The following is a 24,578-nucleotide window of genomic DNA, read 5'->3' on the forward strand; positions in this document are numbered from 1 at the left end:
AGGTAGGAGGGATGCATGGAGAGAAGGTAGGAGGAAGGATTGCAGAGAAGGTAGGAGGGATGAATGGAGATAATGCAGGAGGGATGAATGGAAAGAAGGCAGGAGATAAGGTAGGAGGGATGAATGGAGAGAAGGTAGGAGGGATGAATGCAGAGAAGGTAGGAGGGATGTAGGGCTGGGCGATATGGAAAAAAATCATATCGCGATAACGATATGATAATTTTATTTTATTTCTCGATATCGATAATTATCGAATTGTTATAAGTATAAAAAAAAATATATATATATATATATATTTTTTTTTAACAACAGATGTATGTTTATTTTGCAGCAATTCTTTGTCATTGCCGCCATCTTTAGTGTTACATCCCCTCACACTCCAGTTCTCAGGCTGCAGCTGGTTTAAAAGCTAAAGTAAACCGGCTTCTCTGCTGGCTGTGGCTCCAGAGGAGTTGAACAGTTCTGGCTCTGCTAGTTTATTTTCGATCTTTTGGCGCTTTTTTGGTGGACAAACCACCGCACATGTGCACTGTGACTCGTGACTGGAGTCTAGCTCTGCTAGCACACATAGCCTACTGTGTACAGACGGTTTCAAAATGTATTTTAAATTAGAAAGCAAACAAAATAAATGGACAAGAGAAAAAGAAATCTGAATTTGGTCAGTATTGTCATTTGGACAAGCAAAGCCATTACTTTAAGTTGCAGGCAAGAAAGACAAGTCTGTCCACTGTCTCTGGTTTTAAAACTGCCCTGTTGCAGGTAAAAAAAAAAAAAAAAAACGATAATAATTTCGATATTCGATATCGATTATTAAAATATATCGCGATATTTATCGTTATCGTTATATCGCCCAGCCCTAGAGGGATGAATGGAGAGAAGGCAGGAGGGGAAGGAACAGTAGGATGGGGCTGTCGGTCAGAGTCCACATTGTGAACATGTTACACAGCAAGGTGCGAGCAGGAGCAAAGAGAGGAGAGACGGAGAGTGTTTGGACGGAGGGAGAAGTAAAGAAGAGATTTTGAAGCGCAAAAGAAAGATGTAGTTAACGGCAAGGAGTTGAAGATGGATAGATAACGACATAACTAACGGCATAACTAACTAGTGTTTAAGTCATTAAGCATAACAGAACTGTAGGAGCCAAAGCTATATAATTAGGTTATTGTATTATATGAATGTTTATATGTTTATTTTTATAACCTTACATTGAACCGGCATTAGGATTTAGGAATATTGATTGGATTTAGATAAAGTCATTGAACCGGCTTATTTGTCATAATAGAACATTCTAGAACATTTGTGATGTCACAGTATGATGTCATGACAGAACGTTGTAGAACATTTGTGATGTCACAGTATGATGTCATGATCGAACGTTCTGGAACATTGGTGATGTCACTGTATGATGTCATAACCGAACATTCTAGAACATTTGTGTCTCTATAATAGTCCACAATTCTCTTAGGGCAGGCAGTGTGTAGCTTGAAACAGGACTGAACAGGACTGAACATATAGACTAAACAACATAGACTGAAGCCTGCATTTCTCAACCAAGGTGCCAAGCCTACTGTTTTGCTGTGGAAAGATCCTGGAAAGTTGATTTACGGCTTTCCAGTGTGGAGGAATTTTCATGTGTCGAGTCGGCTGTGATTTTGGAGACTGGGAAAATACAGTTTTCTTACATTGTAGTAGTGACGTGAATATTTAGGAAAATAGCATTAGGACCACTTCTGTAAAGAAAGACTTCGCTGTGGAAGAGAAATAAACCATTTCGATATCTTTGTTTTACATTGGAGCGGCTGTGGACATTATTTTTCTTGTCAACGAACGTACTACTCACGAGTAAGCAACTTTAACCAGTAGAGTGGAACGTCGGCCCTCATAAGAACCTAACCTAATGTGCAAGTCATTAACCTCTTAAGCCTGATTGCCCCGGTACGAGATTTATTTCACGTCGTAAATAGATCAATACAGTCCGTATTAAGTAATGTTGCTTTTTTTTTTAAAATGTAGCCAAGAGTAAAGACCCTAACCCTATCAAAACAGCAATCAAAGTGTGTATTTTCAGCACTACGTTTGTTTACCAATGATTTTAAGTGTTATTAGCTAAATGTGAGCTTAAAAAAATCTCTGCGCATTGCACCGGAAAATGGACGATTTAGCCATGAGAAGAAGAAGCTACCATTGTAGTCCTAAGAAAGAGGAGACCCGGGTGGCTACGTGGCGTAGTGGGCAAGGCGCTCCCCACAAATGCGGAGACGCTGGGCTCGCCTGTTCGAGCCCAGCGCTCCACATTGCTTTCAGTTTAGCTGGTCGTTCATACTAATACACATTGGCCGTATTAGGGGGTGGGAAACTGATGGGTGGGGATCGGGCGTTGTGGACAGCGACTCCTACAGGTCGGTTGGTGCGCCTGCGCAGTAGAATCAGGAAATGTCAGGGGCAGCGTGAGCCTCCCACGCGTTACTCCTCGCCACTGAGAGATCGAGCTGCGCAGGTGAAAAGATGCGACTGCTGTTACCTCAAGTACCGGAGGGGACTTGTGCTATGTATGACTTAGTCCACATTGCAGCCGGCTTGTGGGAGGCAAGAAACAGCGTTCGTGACAGGGGAGGGTTGAATTGGATGATACGAAATTGGGATGGGAGAAAAAGTGGACCAAAAAAAAAAAGAAAGAGGAGACCCAGGGCTTTCGATGGATGTCTAAATTTCATAAAACTACACTACCCAGCTCACACTGGCCGCTGGCAACGGAAGTCCGACCATTTTTCATGTCATTTTTCACGTAATTTTTTCTTTTTTTTTTATCTACTTTTTCTCTCCATTTTTCTATTTTTCTCCCATCCCAATTTTGTGTTATCCAATTCTACCCTCCCCTGTCTCGAACGTTGTTAGACCATGCCTCCCACTGGTCGGCTGCAATGTGGACCAAGCCTTTCATCACGTGTCCCCTCCAGTACACGAGGAGGCAGCTGTCGCATCTTACGATCTCTCAGCGGCGAGGAGTAACGCGTGGGAGGCTCACGCTGCCCCCGTTGCTTCCTGATTCTGCTGTACAGGCGCACCAACCGACCTGTAGGAGTTGCTGTCCACAATGTCCGATCCCCACCCACCAGCTTTCCTACCCCCTAATACTGCCAATTGTATTAGTATGAACGACCAGCCAAGCCGGAGGCAACGCGGAGAGCTGGGCTCGAACCCAGCATCTCCTGCGTTAGTGGCGAGCGCCTTGCCCACTGCGCCACTTAGCCGCCCTTCACGTAATCTTTCTGATGTGATTTTTGTTTCTAATCTCACAGGTTGAACAAACCTCAACGTTATTGCCATAAAACACAACGTATATTGTTTCTTTACCTTTCTGTGAACGTCTAGAAAAAAAAATAAACGTTGCAATCCGGTAAAAAATGGTGGAGCTATAGACATTATACAAAAGTAACTGTACTATTTAATTCACAGTCTTTGCTGCCCTGTAAAGGGCGCCTGGTGGTACTAACCAGATTTAACTCTGCCATTGGAAAGAAGAGATTTGGCCCGATCCATAGATGTATGACTTGGCCATAATAAGGGAATTTATAGGCCTGATATTCTATATTCATATTTCAAATTGCATGTGTCCCGATGGCAGAATTCAGTACTGTATGTAAATCATTTGCCCTTTATTAATTTGCTTAGATTCTTAGTACACTTGATCTCAAGAAGGTGCTGAATGAGCTCAGTGGCAATTTTTCACTTTTGGTCAATGTTGGCATGGTGTTATTCACAGTCAAAGACGGAGAATTCTTTTTAAATAATAATCATTTATATTCTCCTTACAATTTACTCAAGCATAGTAACAGACACAATATATAGCGGCACGGTGGTGTAGTGGTTAACACTGTCGCCTCACAGCAAGAAGGTCCAGGGTTCTATTCCCACTTGGGGACCAGGTTTCCATGATGCCAGGTACCCAGGTGGGGTATCTCCCAGGCCTTTCTGTGTGGAGTTTGCATGTTCTCCCCGTGCTCGCAAGGCTTTCCCCCCGATAAGATAAACCCAATGGAAAAACATGCACAACAACAGATCGCTAACGCTGTGGCGTCCTTGACGAAGACTGGCAGGAGCACTTGGATTGGTCCCCGGGGCGCGGCTCACGTTGACGCCCTATCTGCTCCCGGCTGCCCATGGGGGGAAGGACGACGGGATGGGTTAGGCGCAGAGACTCAATCGCATCGGTGACTGAGAAAAAGACAATGCATGATGTGTGTGTGTATCCTGGTGTGTGTGCCGCTCCAATTGCATGTCCAGTTCGTTGCATGCCAAATAAAGACCCCTAAAGAGGTCCTGCATTATTATTATTAATATTTCGGACACTGGGAATACATTCCATGAGGTCCATAGATGCCCCTAGATACCAATAACATTGTAGAAGTGGAGCAATCTTCCATTTACTTGGGTATGTACTTTTAGGCGAATTTTCAGAAACTACGGCTAGGTCTTAACACATTGACCGCCAATCACGTTGTACGACGGGTTTCAAGGTCATGCGAACGGTAAGAGGACGCTGACGTCATTTTCAGCGTGAGTGTTTATTATTATTAATGCAAATTGCTCTGATCAATATATCACCCATACTACATAAAGCATTTACTGACGATCACGGAATTATAAACGAACCCCCCCCCTGTTAATCCACGCATGATGAGTCATAACGTTTAGGATCGTATTCAGTTGGATTTTTTTAATATAGCGTGTATCACGAATAAACTGCAATCGATAATCTATATTATGCGTTTAGGCCTATAACTAGCGTTCTGCAGAAAACGATAACATATTTATATTCTAGACGGTATTTTCGTATGAATCTATGAATGAAAAAGTATAACGTTCCTACATCCTGAACGATAGATAATCGATGTTGAATGGGCCATAGTAATGTCAATTTAGCAATACAATTTAAAAAGTTATAGCCCTGCAAAGAAGGTAAACATCTCCATAGGCTTAGAGTGGTGGCAGAGAGTGGTATGAGAGGGGCAAAATGCCTGGCGGTCAATGTGTTAAGAGGTTAAGCATAACATAACGAAGGTTATCCTATAACCCTAGTTATATGAATACTGGCCGAGCGTCTCGATCTAGCCATTATGAGATATCATCTCCATGCACCTATTGTGCACGTGAAAAAGCTGACTCATGCACGTCACTTGCACGTGACCACGCCCGCTCCCGTGTTTCCCTACAAAACACAGGGTGTGGTCACGCTCACGCCCTTCCAAGCAGGGTTAGAAAAAAAAAAAAAATTCAAGGGCTTTTTTTTGCCCCCCTTAATTGATTTTCAGGGGCTTTTTTTTGTATTTCGGGGGCACTGAATTTTTATGATAAACGGTAGGTGTGGGACGGTTCACAAAATGGACGGTTCGGTTCGTATCACGGTTTTCGGTTCGGTTCGATATACGTAAATTTTTATTAAAAAAAAAATAACACTCAAATCTAAACATGCTTCTCATATATATATATATATATATATATATATATATATATATAAAGGTTTACAGTGTTTACAGCCTTAAATAATGTTTGGCACACAAAGACCGAACTGACTGAAAAATATAGGCTACATTTGTCAAAGTATTAACTTAGTGCAAACAAACAATATGCTCAGCCAGCACTAGACTTTCCTTTCTATAATATAAACACAAAAAAACAATGTCAACCATGTTTAAATTCCCTGATTGTCAGTTCTTAATGGAAAGATTCGTTTTCTGCTTGAAATTATTATGTATCTCTACATTTATTTAGACTAACATTATTTAAATATTGAGTGCAACTGTGGTGGATTACGTAATTCGTTGAGTTGGAACTATCTATGGGTTGGCGCCGGGTCCCCACGGACATTTTAGCGTGTGGCACCTTCAGCTCCGGTAACGTTAGGAGGAGATCATAACATCAACAAGCAGCACGAAAGCGGCAATAGTCCCGGTTGGAGTTAGTAAAACACAGTTGTATGTTAGCCTTCTTGGATGTTGAATAAACGCCTATCATTGTCTTTAAACACCCCGCCTCTCAGACTCTCATTCCCTCCTTTGCTAGCTAGTGGCTACGATAACATTTCATTGACTGTATTAGCTGGGGCTAGTGCTACCATAGTTAAAACGTGCGTTGTATTGTACAAACTGCTAACGCTATGGCAAGATGTGTGTAGGCCTATGTAATGTTAATGGCTATGTTTTTAAAGTCGTAATGAAGATTGATTTAGATTGTGCTTGCCATTTGTACACAAACTGACTAGCACCTGCAGTGCTGCTGCTGCTGCAGCAGCCAGTGCTCACCTCCAAATGATTTTTTTTATTTGCGCGTCATCTGAACCGTACGATACACAGACGCTCCATTACCGGATAAATATATATATATAATTAGTAAACTGTCTGGGGCATTATGTGCCCCCCTTAACTGATTTTCGAGGGCATTTTGTCCATTTTCAAGGGCATTATGCCCCAAGCCCCCGTTAATTTCGAACCCTGCTTCCAAGTCTGAATTTCATGCGTGAAAAACATCCAAGGGTCCTCAGGGCGCTGAAGAGCGAGACGCTCAGCCAGTATTCAACTAGGGTTATAGGATAACCTTCGTTATATATTATCTGGCTTTCGCGTCTCGCTCTAGCCATTATGAGATCAAAAGGGGTAGAACGTCAAATGCACCCCCTGAGGGCCCATAAGCCCCTGAACAGGGAGGAGGGGAGACCCGTCCACCCGCCCCGTCCTAACGAGGGGGGGGGGGGGGGGCAGTCAACTCCGACCAATGTGTGAAAAAATTGTGGAGGCCGCTACTCCATGAGTGGAATGTGCCCTGACGCCCGTGGGGGAAACCTGTTCGGCCAAAGTGTAGCAGAGGGCAATACCCTCGCATAACCAATGTGACAGGCGTTGCTTGGACAACGCCTTACCCGCGTGGGAGCCACCGTAACAAACAAACAGTTGATCGGTAGCCCTGAGGTCCTGCGTGCGGCTAAGGTAACCCATCAGCGCACGGACAGGACACAACCGGTGAAGGCTCGCCTCCAACTCACTTGCGTGAGGGGGAGGGTGAAAAGCCTGGAGCACAATATCCCTGGAGCGATAAGAGCTCCGGATATTCTTTGGCACAAAGGCCGGATTAGGCCTCAGAGTCGCGCTGTTATCAGCCTGAATAGACAAGCACTCGGGCCGCACCGAGAGAGCACACAGCTCACCCACGTGTTTAGCGGAGGTGATGGCCAGAAGGAACGCGGTCTTGAAAGACAGTCGATCCAATGGCGCCCGCTCAAGAGGCTCAAAGAGGCTTTCCAGGACCAGTTGGAGGTCCCAGCTCGGGGACAGAGCACGTTCCATAGGCAGGAAACGTCTCACGAGAGGGTGGCTGAACAGCGTTCTGCCCTCAAAGCCCACATGACAAGACGATATAGCTGCGGCGTATACCTTCACCGTCGAGGCCGACAGCCTATCCAGGATAGACTGGAGGAAGGACAGAACCGAGTTCAGGGGGCACAACACCGGGTCCAGGCCCCCAGTCTCACACCACTCTCGAAACATACGCCACTTCCCTGCGTAAACCGCGGTAGTGGATGGAGCTTGTGCGCTCTGGATGGTGTTAACCACAGTAGAGTTGAGACACATCCCCTCCAAATTCACCCTTTCAGCAGCCAAGCCATTAGAGGCTGCCCCAGAACAGGAGGCAGAAACAGTGTGCCGTGTGCCTAAGAGAGGGCCCGCGGCGACCACGGAACAGGCCACGGCGGGGCCACCAAGAGTTGAATCGGGGCCGGGAACCGCACAGCTGTGCCCCGGTCCGGCGCGACCAGGATCAAAGTCCTGCGCTCCTGACGTACCCGCTCCAACAGCTGAGCTATCAGGTGTATGGGGGGGAACGCATACAGAATCCCGGGCGGCCACGGGTACATCAAGAAGGCATCCACTCCCAGAGATGGGTTGTCCTTCCGACTGACCGAGAACCACAGAGGGCACTGGTAGGACTGCCTGCTTGCAAACGGGTCCACCGCGGCCTCCCCGAATCGGTTCCAGACCTGTCTGACTATGTCTGGACGTAGTCCCCACTCGTCTGGACCGCCCCGTGACATCAAGTCTGCACCCACATTCTCCCTGCCGGGGATGTGGAGAGCCCTCAGGCTGCGCAGATTGTGAGACGCACATAGCCAGAGTTCGACCGCCACCCGGTGGAGACTGGGGGAGCGCACTCCTTCCTGTCTGTTGATATACGACGCCGTGCTGTCCGTCCTGATCAGAACATGCTCGCCCACCACATGATGGCCAAGCTGTTACTGAAATGTTTCAGACAAAAGGCTGTCTTTAAAATATTCCTCCACTACAACCTCCCCATAAATGTCATATATGCTGTTGCTCCCATAGTTTCAAGTTTCAAGTTTCTTTAATAGTTGTCATACAGAAGTACAGAATACTTTTGTACAAAATGCTTCTTACTGTTGCGCTCCAGAGACTGTGCATGACAAGATAAGTATGAAATAAAAACATAGTAAAAATTAGAAGAAAAAAAAGAGGTCACAGTGTTCAGTTTAGACATATGTACAATGTTCGTAGACGTAGTTACCATACAATATACAATACTGTGCAGTGTACTAATATACAATACTATATAGTGCAAGGCATAAATGGACGAGGTGCAGTTTAGGTACAATTCACAGTAGGTGTACGAGTTGTAGTGCAAATCCTTTATCAATAAATATAAAGTGTAAGTGTGTTTGTGTGATCTAAGTGTGGAGAGTGGGTGCTGCAGTGTGTTGTTTGTTTGAGTGAGTGTGTGTGTGCGTGTGGGTGTGTGTGCTGTGTGCATTTGGTGGTTGTTGCATAGTGATTATTGTTCGTTTAGCGATTATTGTTCGTTTAGCAGCCTGATGGCCTGGGGATAGAAGCTCCTTCTGAGTCTTTCTGTGCTCGCCATAAGACTCCGGTATCGCTTGCCTGACGGCAGCAGTTCAAAGAGGCAGTTGTTCGGGTGGCTCGAGTCCTTAATAATTCTCTTAGCCTTCCCCTTGCACCGCTTGTTGTAAATGTTCTGGAGGGTGGGAAGCCCCCCTCTAATTGTGCGTTCGGCTGAACGTGTCACTCTTTGTAGTCTGCTACGGTCTTGTGCAGTGCTATTCCCAAACCAGGAGGTGATGTTGCCAGTATGTAAGTCACATGTCATGGGTGGATGCCCATTAATTCATGCACAGGAATATTGACCACTATTATTTCCATGCTTTCATCTCTCTTTGGACAGCATGAAATATGGCCACTATGAGCTGACGTGACAGAAGCCGCCCCAATAGTAGTCAATGGACCTATCTAAAACCCACCCCCTATTTTCTTGATCCTCCAATCACAACTGTCAAACTTTGTTTGTCCGAGGGAAGCGACAGTTGTGATTTGAGGACTGAGAAAAGAGGGCAGGGTTTGAGATGGGTAAATTCTTGAAAGCCTCGCTCCGTTTCATTCCTGGATGTTTTTTCTGATGTAACTTCATTCCGTGGTCAGTTAGAATATGTTCAACTTCAACCCAAGTGATGGAAACACACTTGTGTTCGTTCGGCTTCTTTTTTATAAAAATATTTCAAAGGTTTGCCTATAATTGGATGGAAACATGGTTAGCTAGTGATATCTTATAGTTGGTCACTCACACCAAATATAATAGAACAGTTTATCATGAGTGTTCTGCACTAACCTCATATTTACCAAAAGGTTTTGAATACAATAAACTGTTGATTATCCTGTTGGTTCCTGTGCAATTTGAACACTTATCTTTTAGCATTTTCAATGGTTTATCTCGTCCCAGGTTCATGTCAATGTTTGCAGAAATGCACAAGAAACATTCCAACTAGAATTTACAGTAGAAAATAGTAATACATCAATCCAACAAGAGACCTATCTCAAGCCTCAGTTGTTTGAGATAGGACTATTGCAAAACATTTATTTTTGCAGGACAGTGACTTTATGTTATCTTTATGACATTGTTACTAACCATGCTTTGTTTCAGCAGTATTCTAGATCTAACATTGGCCTGTGTGTCTGGGGGAAAGTTATTGGTGTACTGTAGATGGTAGCACTCTGCTAGACCCTGATGCCCAAACCAGACCCAGGGATGTTATGTAGATCTGAGATAACTGGACAGGTGTAAGCAACATGGCCAACCATTCAACCTTTGCTGAGAAAAAATCAAAGTAGTTAATAAGACTATTATGTGTAATGTGTGATTTGACAGCAATTTTGAGACATTACACAATAGTGGTCATTTAAACTTTTAAAGGAACATGCCAACATTATGGGAAATGCGCTTACCGTCTTCTCCAGATTCAGACAAGAAGATCTTCAGTAGAAAGATATCCAGCTGCAAGCTAGACTAGTCCATCCTGTGTGATTTCTTTCCGTAGCCTTTGTTTGCGAAGACACTCTGATTGGCTAGCCCGCGTACAGCGAAGACCCTCTCTGATTGGTTTAGCTCCGAAGGGTCTCTTCCGCCTTGTACATAATATTCTCTGCTTTGAAGTGGTTATGCTTTGGCCCTCTTTCGAAGTGGGTTATGCTTAGTTAGGGTTAACCCTAACTCTAAGCATAACCCACTTCGAAAGAGGGCCAAAGCATATACTTCAAAGCAGAGAATATATATGTACAATTCGGACATTTCTATCCCAGAGCCCTTCGGAGCTAAACCAATCAGAGAGGGTCTTCGCTGTACGTGGGCTAGCCAATCAGAGAGCGTCTTCGCAAAAAAGGCTACGGAAAAAAATCACACGTCCATCCCTATCCGCTCCTACGGACCGTAGCCGCTTCCATTAATTTGTGCTAAGCTAGCTTGCAGCTGGATAGCTTTCTACTGAATGCACAGAGAGGAAATTGGTATCTATCTTCTTGTCTGACTCTGGAGAAGATGGTAAGTGCAGTTCCCATAATGTTGGTGTGTTACTTAACAACCATTTCTCAAGATGGAACAACCGATCACTAGCTTCTCCTATCGCTGTCAGATCTGCACCAGCTATATTTTACATCTTTAGAGAATAATTTCTGGACTTGGCTTTGGTATCAGGGTCCATTTTCTTCATTTGCTGTGACCTTCATATGACCCGGTGAACTCTGACCCCCACTGTGATTGGTTGGAGGTCTCTGCAAATGAGGAACAGCCTGGATGGAGGGACAAGGCATCCGCTCAGAGAGAGAGAGAGAGGAGGCTGCTAGATGCAGACATGTCCAATCCAATTCACTTACCGTAATGTGCTGGCATGCTGCTACATGCTGACTTGCTGCCCTGCTCTGTTCTACTGGGATGAAATGGCCCCTTAACAGGCTAGCTCCTAATCCACAGTTAGTGAGTTTGGAATTGACCTATCTCAAACCCGCCCTCTTTTCTTGATCCTCCAATCACAACTTTTGCTTACCTCGGAGGGAAGCAACAGTTGTGATTGGATGATCGAGAAAAGAGGGTGGCGTTTGAGATCGGTCAATTGACTGAAATACTGGACCATGCTTCTACTCTGGAAGGATACGTTCAATGGCATCTTACGTACTGGGACAGGGAGCTGATGTTGGTCTATTTTGCAAAACAGAAGACTAAAAGCTGACATTCTGTTATTTTACCACATATTCATCTGTTAATAAAAATTCAAATAAAAATCAATATTGAACTATAGAGGAATCAACAGCGAAGCAGGTTGACTTGAGCTCATTGTCCTAATACTGTAAATCTACGTGGCTTTTCTTTTACCCCTCAAGTCAGCTGCCTAGTATTACAAAGACTCCTTTAGGAACGGCTGAATTCACACTGGAGGCTGTGGCTTAATGCTTTGCATGTCCTCTTCTAATACCAGCGGGGGGGGGTCGAGTGACGTGATATTGGCCGGGTTACCTTTTCTTCATCTCTTATATCTCTGTCTCTTATGCTGTCTCGCTTTATTCCGTCCACATTTTGTTGTCTGTACATTCAGAGGGACAACGTAGTTTATCAGAGATGTTTTTTACGTTATCTTTTTTCTCCTATGAAAGGGAAGCGATAATATGTGACAGATTCTTAGACAAAACATGACTTTTGTGTTGGTTGTCCCAACTGACTGCCCCGTGGGTCGATACCTGTATGGTGGCAGAGTGAAGCAACTTGTCTTTAGACGATAGAGTTGTTAGAGGAAAAGTAGCCTGGGTGGTGCTGCTGTTATTATTAGATATATAAACACTAGATGACTCAAGGCGGAGTCTCCCGCATTTTAAGGTCACGATCTGCACAAACAAAAATACTCAACTAGCTGAAATCTTGACAGATTTACAAACGGTTTGGTTTATTACAAACGTTATTAACACTTTGAATGCCCATCACGACATAACTCGTGTTATCAGCCCAACGCCTGAATGCCCATCACGACAAATATCGTTTTATTTTTTTATTAGCGATCTGAATTCATATTTCATCAACCGAGTCTACCGTTGGGAAACCATCCCCATCAGGCACTCGGATGTGAAAAAAGCGCCCCCTATCGTCTCCCAGATGGTAATGCACCCTTTTGGAATGGACTCAATGAAAATGGATGAGAAAAAAAAACTCCGGAATCCATATTTTACTTCTCACGCATGTAACCGGAGATGATCCCAGTCATTGTGGAGCCTCAGGAATGCGTGGAATATGTGTTTACAGTACGTTGCATTGGATCAATAAAAGGATCGATTTTTGGAATGGCGATCAGGAATTGGAATAATCTTTGTGGATACCATCTGATCTCGGGTAATGAATCTATTTTACCAGTCTTAGGATAATCAGACCTGTTTTCACGGAGATATAAGCTTTTCCCCTATGTTTGATATGGCTGTTTGACTGTGCGAGCGATCAGGAACTAAGGGAATCGATTTTCAGCTCGCGGCACCAGCGTGCATACGTACACATACTATCGATAATCTAGCGTTTATTTGAAAACTATTCATAAATAGGCCGAAAAATGACCGTTCTAGAATATTCCAGTACAGGGCGTTTATCACGGAAAAACCATTGAAATGGATGGTGGGCATTCAAGCACTAAATGTGCGCCCCCTGCTGGGCACTGAAAGTGTTAACGTGGCTATGATTCTTGCTTGGAAGAATCTTTTTAATTATTATAATTTCTTTTCATATCAAAGTCCATTATAAGTATGGAGTATGATAACTACATCTCTGACGGTTGAAAATGTAGCAAGCTATGGTTATTTCAATAGTACATTCACCATAGACATGCATGTTATGAGTGGGCGTGCTCCACCCACGCAAGATGGCCGCCATGTGGCAACGTCGGTCTCCATTGGCCAGCAGCACGGGTGAGTCATCTAGTGATATATATCTATGGGAAAACTAGCCTGGGTGGTGCTTCTACTGGTTTTCAGTGACACTAAACATGGCCGTACACGGCCTGAAGTTCCACCCGCTCTAGTTTCCATTTCCAGGACCCCGGAAGCTGACTTTTAATTTCTTCATTGTGAAACGGGGCAGCAGCTCCGTGGTCCCTCCTCCCACTTTTAGGCCAGATCTCATCCCCTTTGCTTTAGACAGAATTCAGCTTCTCTCTCTCTCTCTCTCTGGTTGTTTGTTGCCATGCTCACCAGCGCCCCCCTCTCTGTCTCCCATACACAGCACACTAATGACTTTGCCCTGTACACCGAGGCCATAAAATTTTTCAACCACCCCGAGAGCATGGTCCGAATTGCAGTCCGCACCATCACACTCAACGTATACAAAGGTGAGTGGAAAAGGCAGCGGACACACACACACATGACTCCGGGACTGCCTGCTGCTTCTGTCAGTTCTATTTTCGTCCTCCTTGCTTCTGCCGGTGCTGGTGCATGATTAACCGACTACTTAAGAGTCATCTTCCTACTGAAAAACCCAAGCCGTAGTTATGTCCACACATGGCGGGAGACCTAACTTTTCTATCTACCAGCCTCTGTAGCTGGTAGATCCATAAACACACAGAACACTTTCATTATTCTACCAGGCAAATTACATATTACAATAGAAAAGTCATCTAAATAGTCGTCGTCGTTTAAACAAACTTACCAACCACATAGACACACTTGACCAGCATTTGGCTAGTGGTTTACTTCTTGCTTGAAGTAAATGGAACATGTTCTGGTCCACTCAGTGGTTACCATGACAAACCATGAAGGTATGGCAGTTCAGGACGAGCTTTAGGACCAGTGTGGTGCTAAGATTGTTCCGGTTGCGAAATGAGTTACTACTTCCAGGTCATGAACTAACGCAATTAAGTTAACACTATATAAAGTTCATATTTACATATCGCATCAAAGCGTTAACGTCGGCCTGTCATCGTCTGTACGTATGTCAGTTCACGACATATAAAACCATTTCCACAGCATAGCGTTTCAGTTTGTGAGCTTAGTATAACGTTAGCGAAGCATTGTACATGGGTTGCTAGCCAAGATGGCCGACATCTGCTAGCTAACTGTTGTTTCTATCAAGGTAGTCTGTTTCTAAATTGTACAGATTCACGTTACCATTTTGAAATGCAGCTTTATATTGTTTTAACTTATCACTTTAGTTTCAAACCGGAAGTCGTTCAAAACAAATATTGCAACCAGAATGATTTGGGCACCAGATTACCGTAGCTCTAGAGGAGGTCACTGATAACTTTCTTTTTTGATAACCCTTTTCAGATGGCTCATTGTCTGTATACAGAAGTTGAAGCAGCATCAGTTAGAATTCATTAAGTGTTCATCAAAGTCTTCACTAAGTTACAATGTATTCATACTTGCAAATGTTATATCACACACTTATACTATTCATAATTGCATAATTGTCAACACACAACATAACACACAGCCTACTAAAAACACACTAGTTCAGCAGCCCAACTGAATAGCAATAGCAAAGAAAACTCTTCATCCACGTCAAACTACATTACAGTGGGAGCCATTGTAGAAGTCCCTCACACTGCATCCTGCATTAACAAACAATTCAACCATCTCAAACCCCACCATCTTTTATTGATCCTCCAATCACAACTGTTGCTGTCCGTTGTTCTCTGCATTTTGCTGCAACTACGGCTCTCCCTCCCTTCCTCTGCTGGAGCTCTCACTGTGTGGGGTGTTTGTTCAGGCTTGTAGCCAGGGATAGAGGCTGGATGCTTGGGTTGGGTCTGGGAAAAAAGGCAGAGGTAATGTTGAAGAGGTGAGAGGGTGTCTTGGCTTTTGCACAGGGTCTGTTTCTCTACTACACTGTTAACCTTATTTACACGGCCAGCATCATGTTTGTTGATGGGGTGGGAAGTGCCTTCACATTCACTTTAAATGTTAAAGCTTTGTTATAAAAAATACCACTTCAATAGAACCAATATAATCAAAATAGCAGGCAGATTATGTAATTGTACAATGTAATGTATTTGTACAATATGTAATTGTGTAATGTAATATGTACGGGAACATATTATATGACAATATGACATATTTCCACTTGTTATTTGTATAATTTTGATTCCTAGTCATAACATGGGAGTCGATGCAGTTCTCCTGGTTTTCCCACCCCAGCCTCATCTCCGTTAAAGATGGCGGCAACAAGGCTTAATACACAACAGTGCTTCACTACTCTCATTGCACTGTTTCTCCACGGGACGCTCTCCTGTGCTGTCTTCTGTCTTGTCCGTTTGCCTCTCTGTTTATTCAGTCCTGCATGTAACAATTGCATACATTTGTCTTTTAGTTATAGACCTCTTGTATATGTACCAGGCGCGTATCTAACGGTGACAACGTAGTTAGAACTACTAACTATTAGTTTGTAGAATTAATAACTGTGTACTAAGTAACGCCATTGTGTGGGAAATGTTTGTGTGCTACTGTAGTCTGATATGGTAAGGAATCGGGTTAAAGAGGGAAGCATCAAATTGTTTTAAAGGCAACGTCCAATGTTTAAGTCCATGTCCACTGTTTATCAAGCATCTGAGTGTTCCTGGACCACATGGTGTGAAGCGTGTCACTACATGCAGGCCACGACGCAACAGTTTCACAGTTATCGCAATAGTCAACAATGTGTCACGCAACACTATTACGGAGGGTCATATGTTTTTGTTTTAAAACAGAAAAGCTCATCTTTAGAGCTTTTGGTCAATGTGGTTTATATTACGTAGATGATGTCACTAAATTTACATACTGGTAGTCACATTTTTAAAGCCTTGTTAACAGTAATACATAATGTAGACACAGGAATATATATGGATCACAACATAATGATGGTTATTTCTCTCTTTTGTAATTGATGCTTCCTGCTTATGTTGATTCCTACTGTCATGGGTGTTTTAGTACTGTACCTACAGGCAACAGAACCCCCTTCCTCCACCCACCCCACAGCTACAGTACACCCCTTTACTCACATTAACCCTGTGTCTGTTTCCCCTCTCCCTCAACCACTCCTGCTCCACCTCTCCCCCATCTCTCTCTCTCTCTCTATCTCTCCCTCCCTCCCTCCCTCTGCGCGTCCCATCTGCCTAACTCCAGTCTCATGTAAGTTTGTCCCATTCACTAGGTTTTATTTGTTATGAATGTACTGGTATGAATAATATTCTCTGTTATTCCTGTTGTAATTAATTATTGTATCGTCCACATACAGTAGAGGCAGACAGCCTGCATGGCTTTTTGTTTTGTTCCTGAGTTTAATTGTATCACACAACCTTTTATTTCAGATGGACACGTGGTGTGGTATTTGGTGGTGTTTTTCTTTCAGTTTTTTGGACCATATTGATACATTTTTGTATGATTATTATTAATTTGGTGGTCACTAAAATGTCTGCCTCTGTGTTTGTGTGAGTTCTTGAGTCATCCACACATGGACACTGGACGAGGAATTTGGCCAGGCTGTGTTTATTGTAACGCTTCTTCTTCATTTCCCAATTCTTTACTCCGATTCCCAATACATTTTTGTTCTATAGAAAGAAAGAAAAATCTTTTTTGATGCTCTTGTTTTAACAACCACGCCAGTCTCATTCTGTTTATGGAAACAGACCACTCATCTCTCTCCTGTATTCCCTGTAGTCCTAAATTAGTAGTCCTAACTTAACAGAACAACCTAACCTAACTTAACAACATCTCACCGTACCCCCATCTACTTTAAGTCTAGTCTAATCATTGTATTTCTGACATCAACACTTTTCACACTGGACCTTCTTGGCCCAGAGTTATCCTGAGCAGGAAAATTAAGGTGAAACTGAAAACAAAAAAAACAGGGCTAGCCTACTTAAAAGGGGAATGTCATCAATTTTAAGAATTCACGTGCTATTCCTTTTCATTAGGATACCGGTAGTTCAGTCAAGCCCTAAAATTCGGTTTTTATTCTAGTATGGCTTAGGTTTGAACCTCATGTGGGTGTAAATGGTTTGGTGATGTTTTACATTCAGGTGACAGTGGTGTATGTTTACACATATTGGCTGATCTCTCCTGGAGCACAGGAATAACACGTGGAATATTGTTATGGGTGGCATTCCCGATTTTAAGAAAAACATTTTATTTAACACATTGGTCGCCAAAATCGCTTTTCAGCGTTATTGCCCGCCATGCGTTGACCGCCAACATCGCTGTACAGCGTTTTTGAGATCAATATAAAATTTTCGCCATGGCATTCATAATTCATCCACCCAACCCCCGATGCCCTAGCGGGAACCTAGATGGGACTGCAACGGCTCAATACCGCCGCCTGGTGGATGGTCGGGCGAGTTACACTCTCGCAAAAACCGGACGTGTCATCGGTGCATCGAGGAAATTCCTCCGGCAGTCACATCTCGCTACGGGACTCCTGACAGACACTATAGTACATATGGATCGCGTTCTAAACTTAATAATCGATATGATTTCGGCGTTTATTGCGCCATACAAACCGGAAATGGACCTAGGCGATCGGCGTCGAATAATTGGGATCTTTCACCGCCAGTCTCATCGGCCCACGGTAAGAGAACTAACGTTATTTTCAGCCCGATTGTTTATTCATTTAACTGATTCATTCATTTAATCTGATCAATATATCACCCATACTACATAAAGCCGTTACTGATGATCAAGGAATTATAAACGACCCCCCCCCCTTTCCTCCACGCATGATGAAGCATAATGTATACCGATCATATACATTTGAATTTTTTAATATAGCGTGTATGGGAAAGAAACGCCATTGATAATCTATCATATGCGTTTGGGCCTATAAGTATAACTAGCGTTTTTGGAATTACTGCTGAAAAGATTAAAAACATACTTATATTCTCGAAGGTATTAACACAACAATGTATGAATGAAAAAGTATAACGTTCCCACATCCTGAACGATAGATAATCGATGTTGAATGGGCCATAGTAATGTCAATATAGCAATAACATTTAAAAAGTTATAGCCATGCAAAGAAGGTAAACATCTCCATAGGCTTTTAACGGTGGCAGAGAGGGGTATGAGATGGGCACAACCCTCGGCGGTCAATGTGTTAAGAAAGAAATGTAAGATTTCCAGAGAGCCCAGTGGTCTAAAACCCAGTTTCAGTGCAGTGTGAGAAGCCACTGCGCCCTAGCTTTACTGTCGACCTCACTCCCCTGCTTTACTGTCGACCTCACTCCCCTGCTTTACTGTCGACCTCACTCCCCTGCTTTACTGTCAACCTCACTCCCCTGCTTTACTGTCAACCTCACTCCCCTTCGATGCAATAATTCCCCTCCTGGGTTGACTTTACCAATCCATTCATAAAATTTTACATAATTCATTGGTTAATTCACTTAATTTGCTCTCGTTTTAATGGTTTGATATATTTTCCTGGGTGTGCGGGTTGCCAGAGGGGGGTGTGCTTGTGCACTGCAGGTGTGTAACCGTGGTTAACGACCTCTTTCCCCTGACCCCCTGCAGTGGACAACCAGCACATGCTGCACTACATCCGGGACAAGACGGCCGTCCCCTACTTCAGCAACCTGGTGTGGTTCATAGGGAGCCACGTCATCGAGCTGGACAAGTGTGTGCAGACGGACGAAGAGTACGTTCACTCGGACTCGTCTTCATCTCCGTCGCTCTCTATCCATCTGTCCGTCGACCCTATCTGTCCACCAAGTTGGGCTGGTTCATGTGCAGTCATAACCAGTGTTGTAGTCGAGTCACTAAATCTCCAGGTCGAGTCTCGACTAGTCCCCAGTGTTCAAGTTAGAGTTCAAGTCTGAGTCACCAAAGAGGAGCCAGAGTCGAGTCCCCATTACATTTACATTTAGTCATTTAGCTGACGCTTTTATCCAAAGCGACTTACAAGTTCTGTACGACAAGTCATCAGGAAGGGCACAAATCTATCGGCTGAGTAACAATATTCATCAAAGTGTTGAGTGCTACAGTGTAGGTTAGTATATTAGGACAAGTGCATGACAATAAGGTTAGTTAAGTTATGGTTAGATTTTGTATTTGTATTTTTATAAAAAAAGATTATTTCAGATAATGGTTGAAGAAGTGCGTCTTTAGTCGACGGCGAAAGATTTGACGGGTTTCCGCTGACCTAACTGGTGGGCAGTTCATTCCACCATTGTGGGGCAAGGACTGAGAATAGGCGGCTTCTCCTTGATGACCCTCCCGGAGCTCGGATAGGAGTGGGTCTGAGACGGCCAGAAGATGCAGAGTGTAGGGGTCTTGAGGTGTGTAGTTAGAGACCATTGACCGGAGGTAGGCGGGAGCGATTCCCTTTGCCGCATGGTATGCCAGGTCGAGGGCCTTGAAGCGGATTTGTGCGGCAATGGGGAGCCAGTGCAGGTCCCTAAGAAGTGGGGTGACATGGGCTGACTTCGGTAGGTTTGAGATCAGGCGGGCCACTGCGTTCTGAATGAGTTGAAGAGGCTTGGTGGCAGTGGTCGGAAGGCCAGCAAGCAGTGCATTGCAGTAGTCGAGGCGGGATATGACTGTTGATTGGACGAGGAGTTGGGTGGCTTCTTCTGACATTGCTCAGGAGGAATCTGCAGGTTCTGGTTGTCGCTGCGATGTGAGTGGAGAAGTTCAACTGGCCGTCGAGGACAACACCAAGGTTCTTGGCCGTCGGGGACACAGCTACCCTAGTCCGAGTCATCAAGGTTGAGTCCACTCCACTCTGGCAGTCAAAGAGCTGACATACAAATAAAAATAGGTCTACATTAAACATAAATGACAGCGGTCACCATTTCAAAGGGAGTTTATTTACTTTGTGACACAATAGCCAAAGAAATGCACTAGCCATCAATATCTTATGCCAAATGATTAGGACCTATTACAAAAAATAAATAAATAAATAACTATTTATCAATTAACAAGTCCGAGTCCGAGTCTGCACCGTCCGAATGCAGTCAATGCTCCGAGTCCGAGTCATCAGAGCTCTAGTCCAAGTCAAGTCACTAGTCCTGAAAATCAACACTTATGACAACACTGGTCATAACATCATTACACTGGCCCTCGCTCAGCCCTGACGCCAGCATTGAACGCTCAGTTCATCATCCACACACGCATCATCTGATCTCCTATGAAGCGCCTGCCAGCTTGTTTATTTATTACTTGTGTGTGTTGAGATTGATGAACTGGTGTTCTCACTTTGGCCAGTAGGGGTCAGACTTGTTGCAGCCCTTGACGCCCCGGCTCAGACTGGCGGACTAAGTTTGACTTTCAGTTTGTCAGTTTGTAACCTCAGTGTCTCTGTGGACGTGGTACCCATTCTTCCATAGCCCTGTATATCACCCAGTTTTAATGTTTTTTACATCATACAATTGATCAAACAAGCATATCTGGCCATAATTGGACATAAGTACATGGTTATTATATGTGGCTGTTCACAGAGACCCTCCCCCTATATTCCCTGCATACTCTCATCTGTTGTCTCTTGGGGTCCTAAACCATATAGTGTTTCTCGTGGAATGTCACAACCTAAAAAAACTAAAACTAAAAACTTAAAAGAGTAGTTCCTATCCACACAGAATACCCCATGTGGTCTCGCAACAAGGACGCCATTAGAGGCAGATTCAGATCTGTTTTCCACCCAGAATGCTACAAGAGATGCATGTTAGGTAACTCCTGCCATTGCACTAGCATTAGAAATGGAGCTGCCCACTACTAAATAATCAATGCAGAGGACACATTTCTGGTATAAATTAAAATGTACTTGGCAAATAAAGAGATTCTTCTACTACTTCTAATTCTACCCGAACACTACACTGCTTCCTCTTCGTGGCTGGAGGACTACAATTTATTGATCGTTGCCACTCGGTTAAATTATAACAGTCAAGACTTGACAGACGATTAATGAATGTTTCTATTGCACTCGAACCTGATCACACCAACGGCACAGCCTTCTTAGAGCACGTTTGGTTGTAGCCTCACCATGTGGCAGGTAGGAGGAGCCCATCAGACAGTCTCCTGCAGCGAGGAACAGGTTCACGAGCGGTGACCCTGATCTCTCAGACCTGTGTTTTGTATCCAGATACGTCCAGATCGTGTCTAGAACCAGTGGAGACGGCGGCCAGTTCACACCTGGCATCAGAATGCATCTCCATGTGCGTCTTGAGTGACCACTTGAGATCGGATTTATTCTCGTAATATTTTCATAATGCGTGATTCTCCGTGTCTTGACCCCCCCCCCCCCCTCTCTGCTCTCACCTTTCACGTGTGAAGTTGATAAGGAGGCGAGATGATCCTCACACAACAACGGCAGCTTGTTACCCAAAAGCTGAGGATATAGAAACGCAATGTAGAGAACTGTATTCTCTTTGCTAACGCTATTCGTTGTAGCTGAAGTTAATATGGGAGGGGGGTGTGATGGGAAATGTTAAAGGACAAAACAATAAGCCGTTTGTACAAATCATTCTGAGTCGTTATTAAAAAATAGAAACATAGTTTATTTCATCTGTGGCCACAAAATGAAAGTTCAGTTTACAGTCAGAGACAACATGTGTTCACACACTGAATCTGACCAGCAAAGTGAACAAGAGGTCTAGTCAGACGTACATTAATACACAGAAATAGACGTAACATTAGAACAGATATGACCGAAAGTATCAAATGGCCCAGTTAGGAGAATCAACCTTGGCTAGGCGGTGATGTTCACGATGTTCCTAACTGGAATGTTAAACAACCTTGCTAGGAGAGGAAAATATTAGGTCAAAGGTCATCCTCTCCCCACATTAAAGGGACAGTAGTGTCTTGCCAGTGTCTGAGCTCATTATACTAGCTGGGCATATCGAACTAGTCAAGCTGTACAAAGACAAAATGATATCTCAACACGGATCTATAATGATAATATTTCCCACGACGGGGGAGGGGGGGCGGGGGAGCAGTTCGATATTTTAACCTTTATTTACCCAGGGTAGGTTCGCTGAGCACAGATGCTCTTTTTCAGCTACGCCCTGCTTCACATTCACACAGTTCCATTCATACCTGGGAGCTGCCCAGTACAACCACAGTCTGACACCATTGGCCACTGAGCAACTCCACTGGAGCAGAACGGTTGCCGCCGTTCCTGAGAACGATAATCCCTACCTCCCCGCTGGCCAGCTTTCACACTACCAATCTCGTTTGTCCCCGAGCACACTTGAGGGAGCAACACCCCGATGTAAAAAGGAAATGTCTTTTATTTTCATTTTGTTTTCCGGGTATTTTACTTTGAAAAACTGCCACTTCCGCCCATGCCTCCTCACTCTTTCGTAGAATAACCGGTGATATCTCTGAAAAAATCTAAGCAAATGAATAAAGGGAAGATGATTAAACAAGGATTTGTAGATACAATAATAAATTATAATCCATTTTAATTATAAATTCATATTTGACCTTGAACTTGACATTGACCTTATTATGACCAAATCATACATCTATGGATAGGGAAAAAGCTCCTCTTTCCAATGGCAGTGTTAAATCTGGATTTAGTCATTTCCTCACGGTTTTACGATAAAAGAGATATAATTCGCATTTTTCTGATAAATTCTTATTTCCGGTAAATCTTAAAAACATTGGTAAAAATGAAAATATACACTTTGACTGCTGTTTTGATAGGGTTAAGGTCTTTACTCTTGGCTACATTTGAAAAAGAAACACAACATTAACCTCTTAAAATCCAAGGAATCCACATGTGGGCTCTTTTGAGGACGATTCGTGACGCGCCACTTTGCCGACCTCTAGCGGCTCAGGTGTGCATTTATTTTAATATAATATATATAGAATTAAAGCCCTATTTGTAGCCTGTCGATTGCCGTTTCAGGCGACAAAAAAAAGCGGTTCTTGAGTTACATGCCGATATGTGAGGCGTGCGCCAAAGTACACATTACCACCCCCGACTCCCGGGGCTCTACTGTAGCTCCGTCAATCATTTGGCGATCTCGAAAAAATTGACAGGTTTGTAGCCAATGAGTGTGGCTTTCCAGTGATACCCCACATGGGGATCTAATACGGTCTGTATTGATCGATTTATGATAAAAACAGCAGGGTCCCCCAATATAATGTGCCCTCTCAATACCACCTTAAGCTTCTTATGAAGCCTCTTAAAAGAGAGAAAGACGTAAGCGATTGGCTGAAATTGAAACACATCTTCCCTCGTTGGAGCAGGTTTACAGACTCTCACAATCCCAAACGGACCTAAATAATATTTAAAAATGTTAATATAAATACAACTCTATTCTGGGCAAGCAGGTTAGCACCCTCCTCCTTAAAACTCAGACAGAATCACTTGTTACAGCAAGCCTCTTCCGTGTTTTGGTGCAGTTGTGCTCACATTTGCAATCGTTCCGTGCCCGGGGACGCTGATTCGCTCCCCAAACCACCTTTTCAAGGGACGGAACGCAGTGTTCTCATTACACTACTTTGGGGCAATCGTGCTCTGAAACGGCCCCGGATGCCTAGTGATAAAGCTTCCTTAACCCCCACGTATATGCTCCTTCCTTGTGTATTCATTCCGTACTCTAAATTGCCTAAACCACTCATCATTAACTCAAGCATCCTTTACAACCTTCACAGCTTTAGCTCTACTAATGACAAACTTTGTGCTTTAATCACTCAAGACACATGTTAATGCCAAGTCTGAACAGGGCCCATCTCTCTCTGTCTCTTTCTCTCTGTCTCTCTATCTCTGTATGTCTGTCTCTATCTCTATGTGTGTCTCACTCTCCCCCCTCCTCCCCCCCTCTCTCTCTCTTAGACACAGGAACAGAGGGAAGTTGAGTGACATGGTAGCAGAACACCTGGACCACCTCCACTACCTGAACGACATCCTGACCATCAACTGTGAGTTCCTGAACGAAGTTCTAGCCGACCACCTGCTCAACAGGCTGTTCCTGCCCCTCTACGTCTTCTCACTGGTCAGCCCTGAGATGGTATGTTCCACTGTGTGTCTATGTGTATGTGACGTGTGTATGTATGTACTTTCTACGTTTTACTTGTGAGGACCAGGAGTTCAATCCGGACCTAAGAAGTGAGGACATTTTGTCTGGTCCTCTCTTTGAAATAGGCTATTTTGTGGGTCAGGGGTTAGGTTTAGGATTAGGGGTAGAATTAGGGTTAGGGTAAGCATAGAGTTTAGCCATACAGTGGTTATGGTTAAGGTTAGGGTAAGGGATTAGGGGATTAATGTAATTTGAATGGTCCTCATAGTTATAG

The 24,578-nt window shown here is 43.8% G+C and overlaps 1 protein-coding gene across 1 annotated transcript in view; it reads left to right on the top strand.

The window, feature by feature from the left end:
• The window catches only part of clec16a (C-type lectin domain containing 16A), a 173,844-nt gene that overhangs the window by 6,327 nt on the left and 142,939 nt on the right, over positions 1 to 24,578 (top strand). Inside the window, exons 5-7 of the mRNA XM_084329463.1 lie at positions 13,600 to 13,705; positions 18,852 to 18,975; positions 24,121 to 24,295. Of these exons, the coding sequence (XP_084185589.1) occupies positions 13,600 to 13,705; positions 18,852 to 18,975; positions 24,121 to 24,295 (405 nt within the window). The remainder of the gene's footprint in view (positions 1 to 13,599; positions 13,706 to 18,851; positions 18,976 to 24,120; positions 24,296 to 24,578) is intronic.

Source organism: Notolepis coatsorum (assembly GCF_963971535.1).
Source record: "Notolepis coatsorum genome assembly, chromosome: 14".
NCBI classification, from domain to species: Eukaryota; Metazoa; Chordata; class Actinopteri; order Aulopiformes; family Paralepididae; genus Notolepis; species Notolepis coatsorum.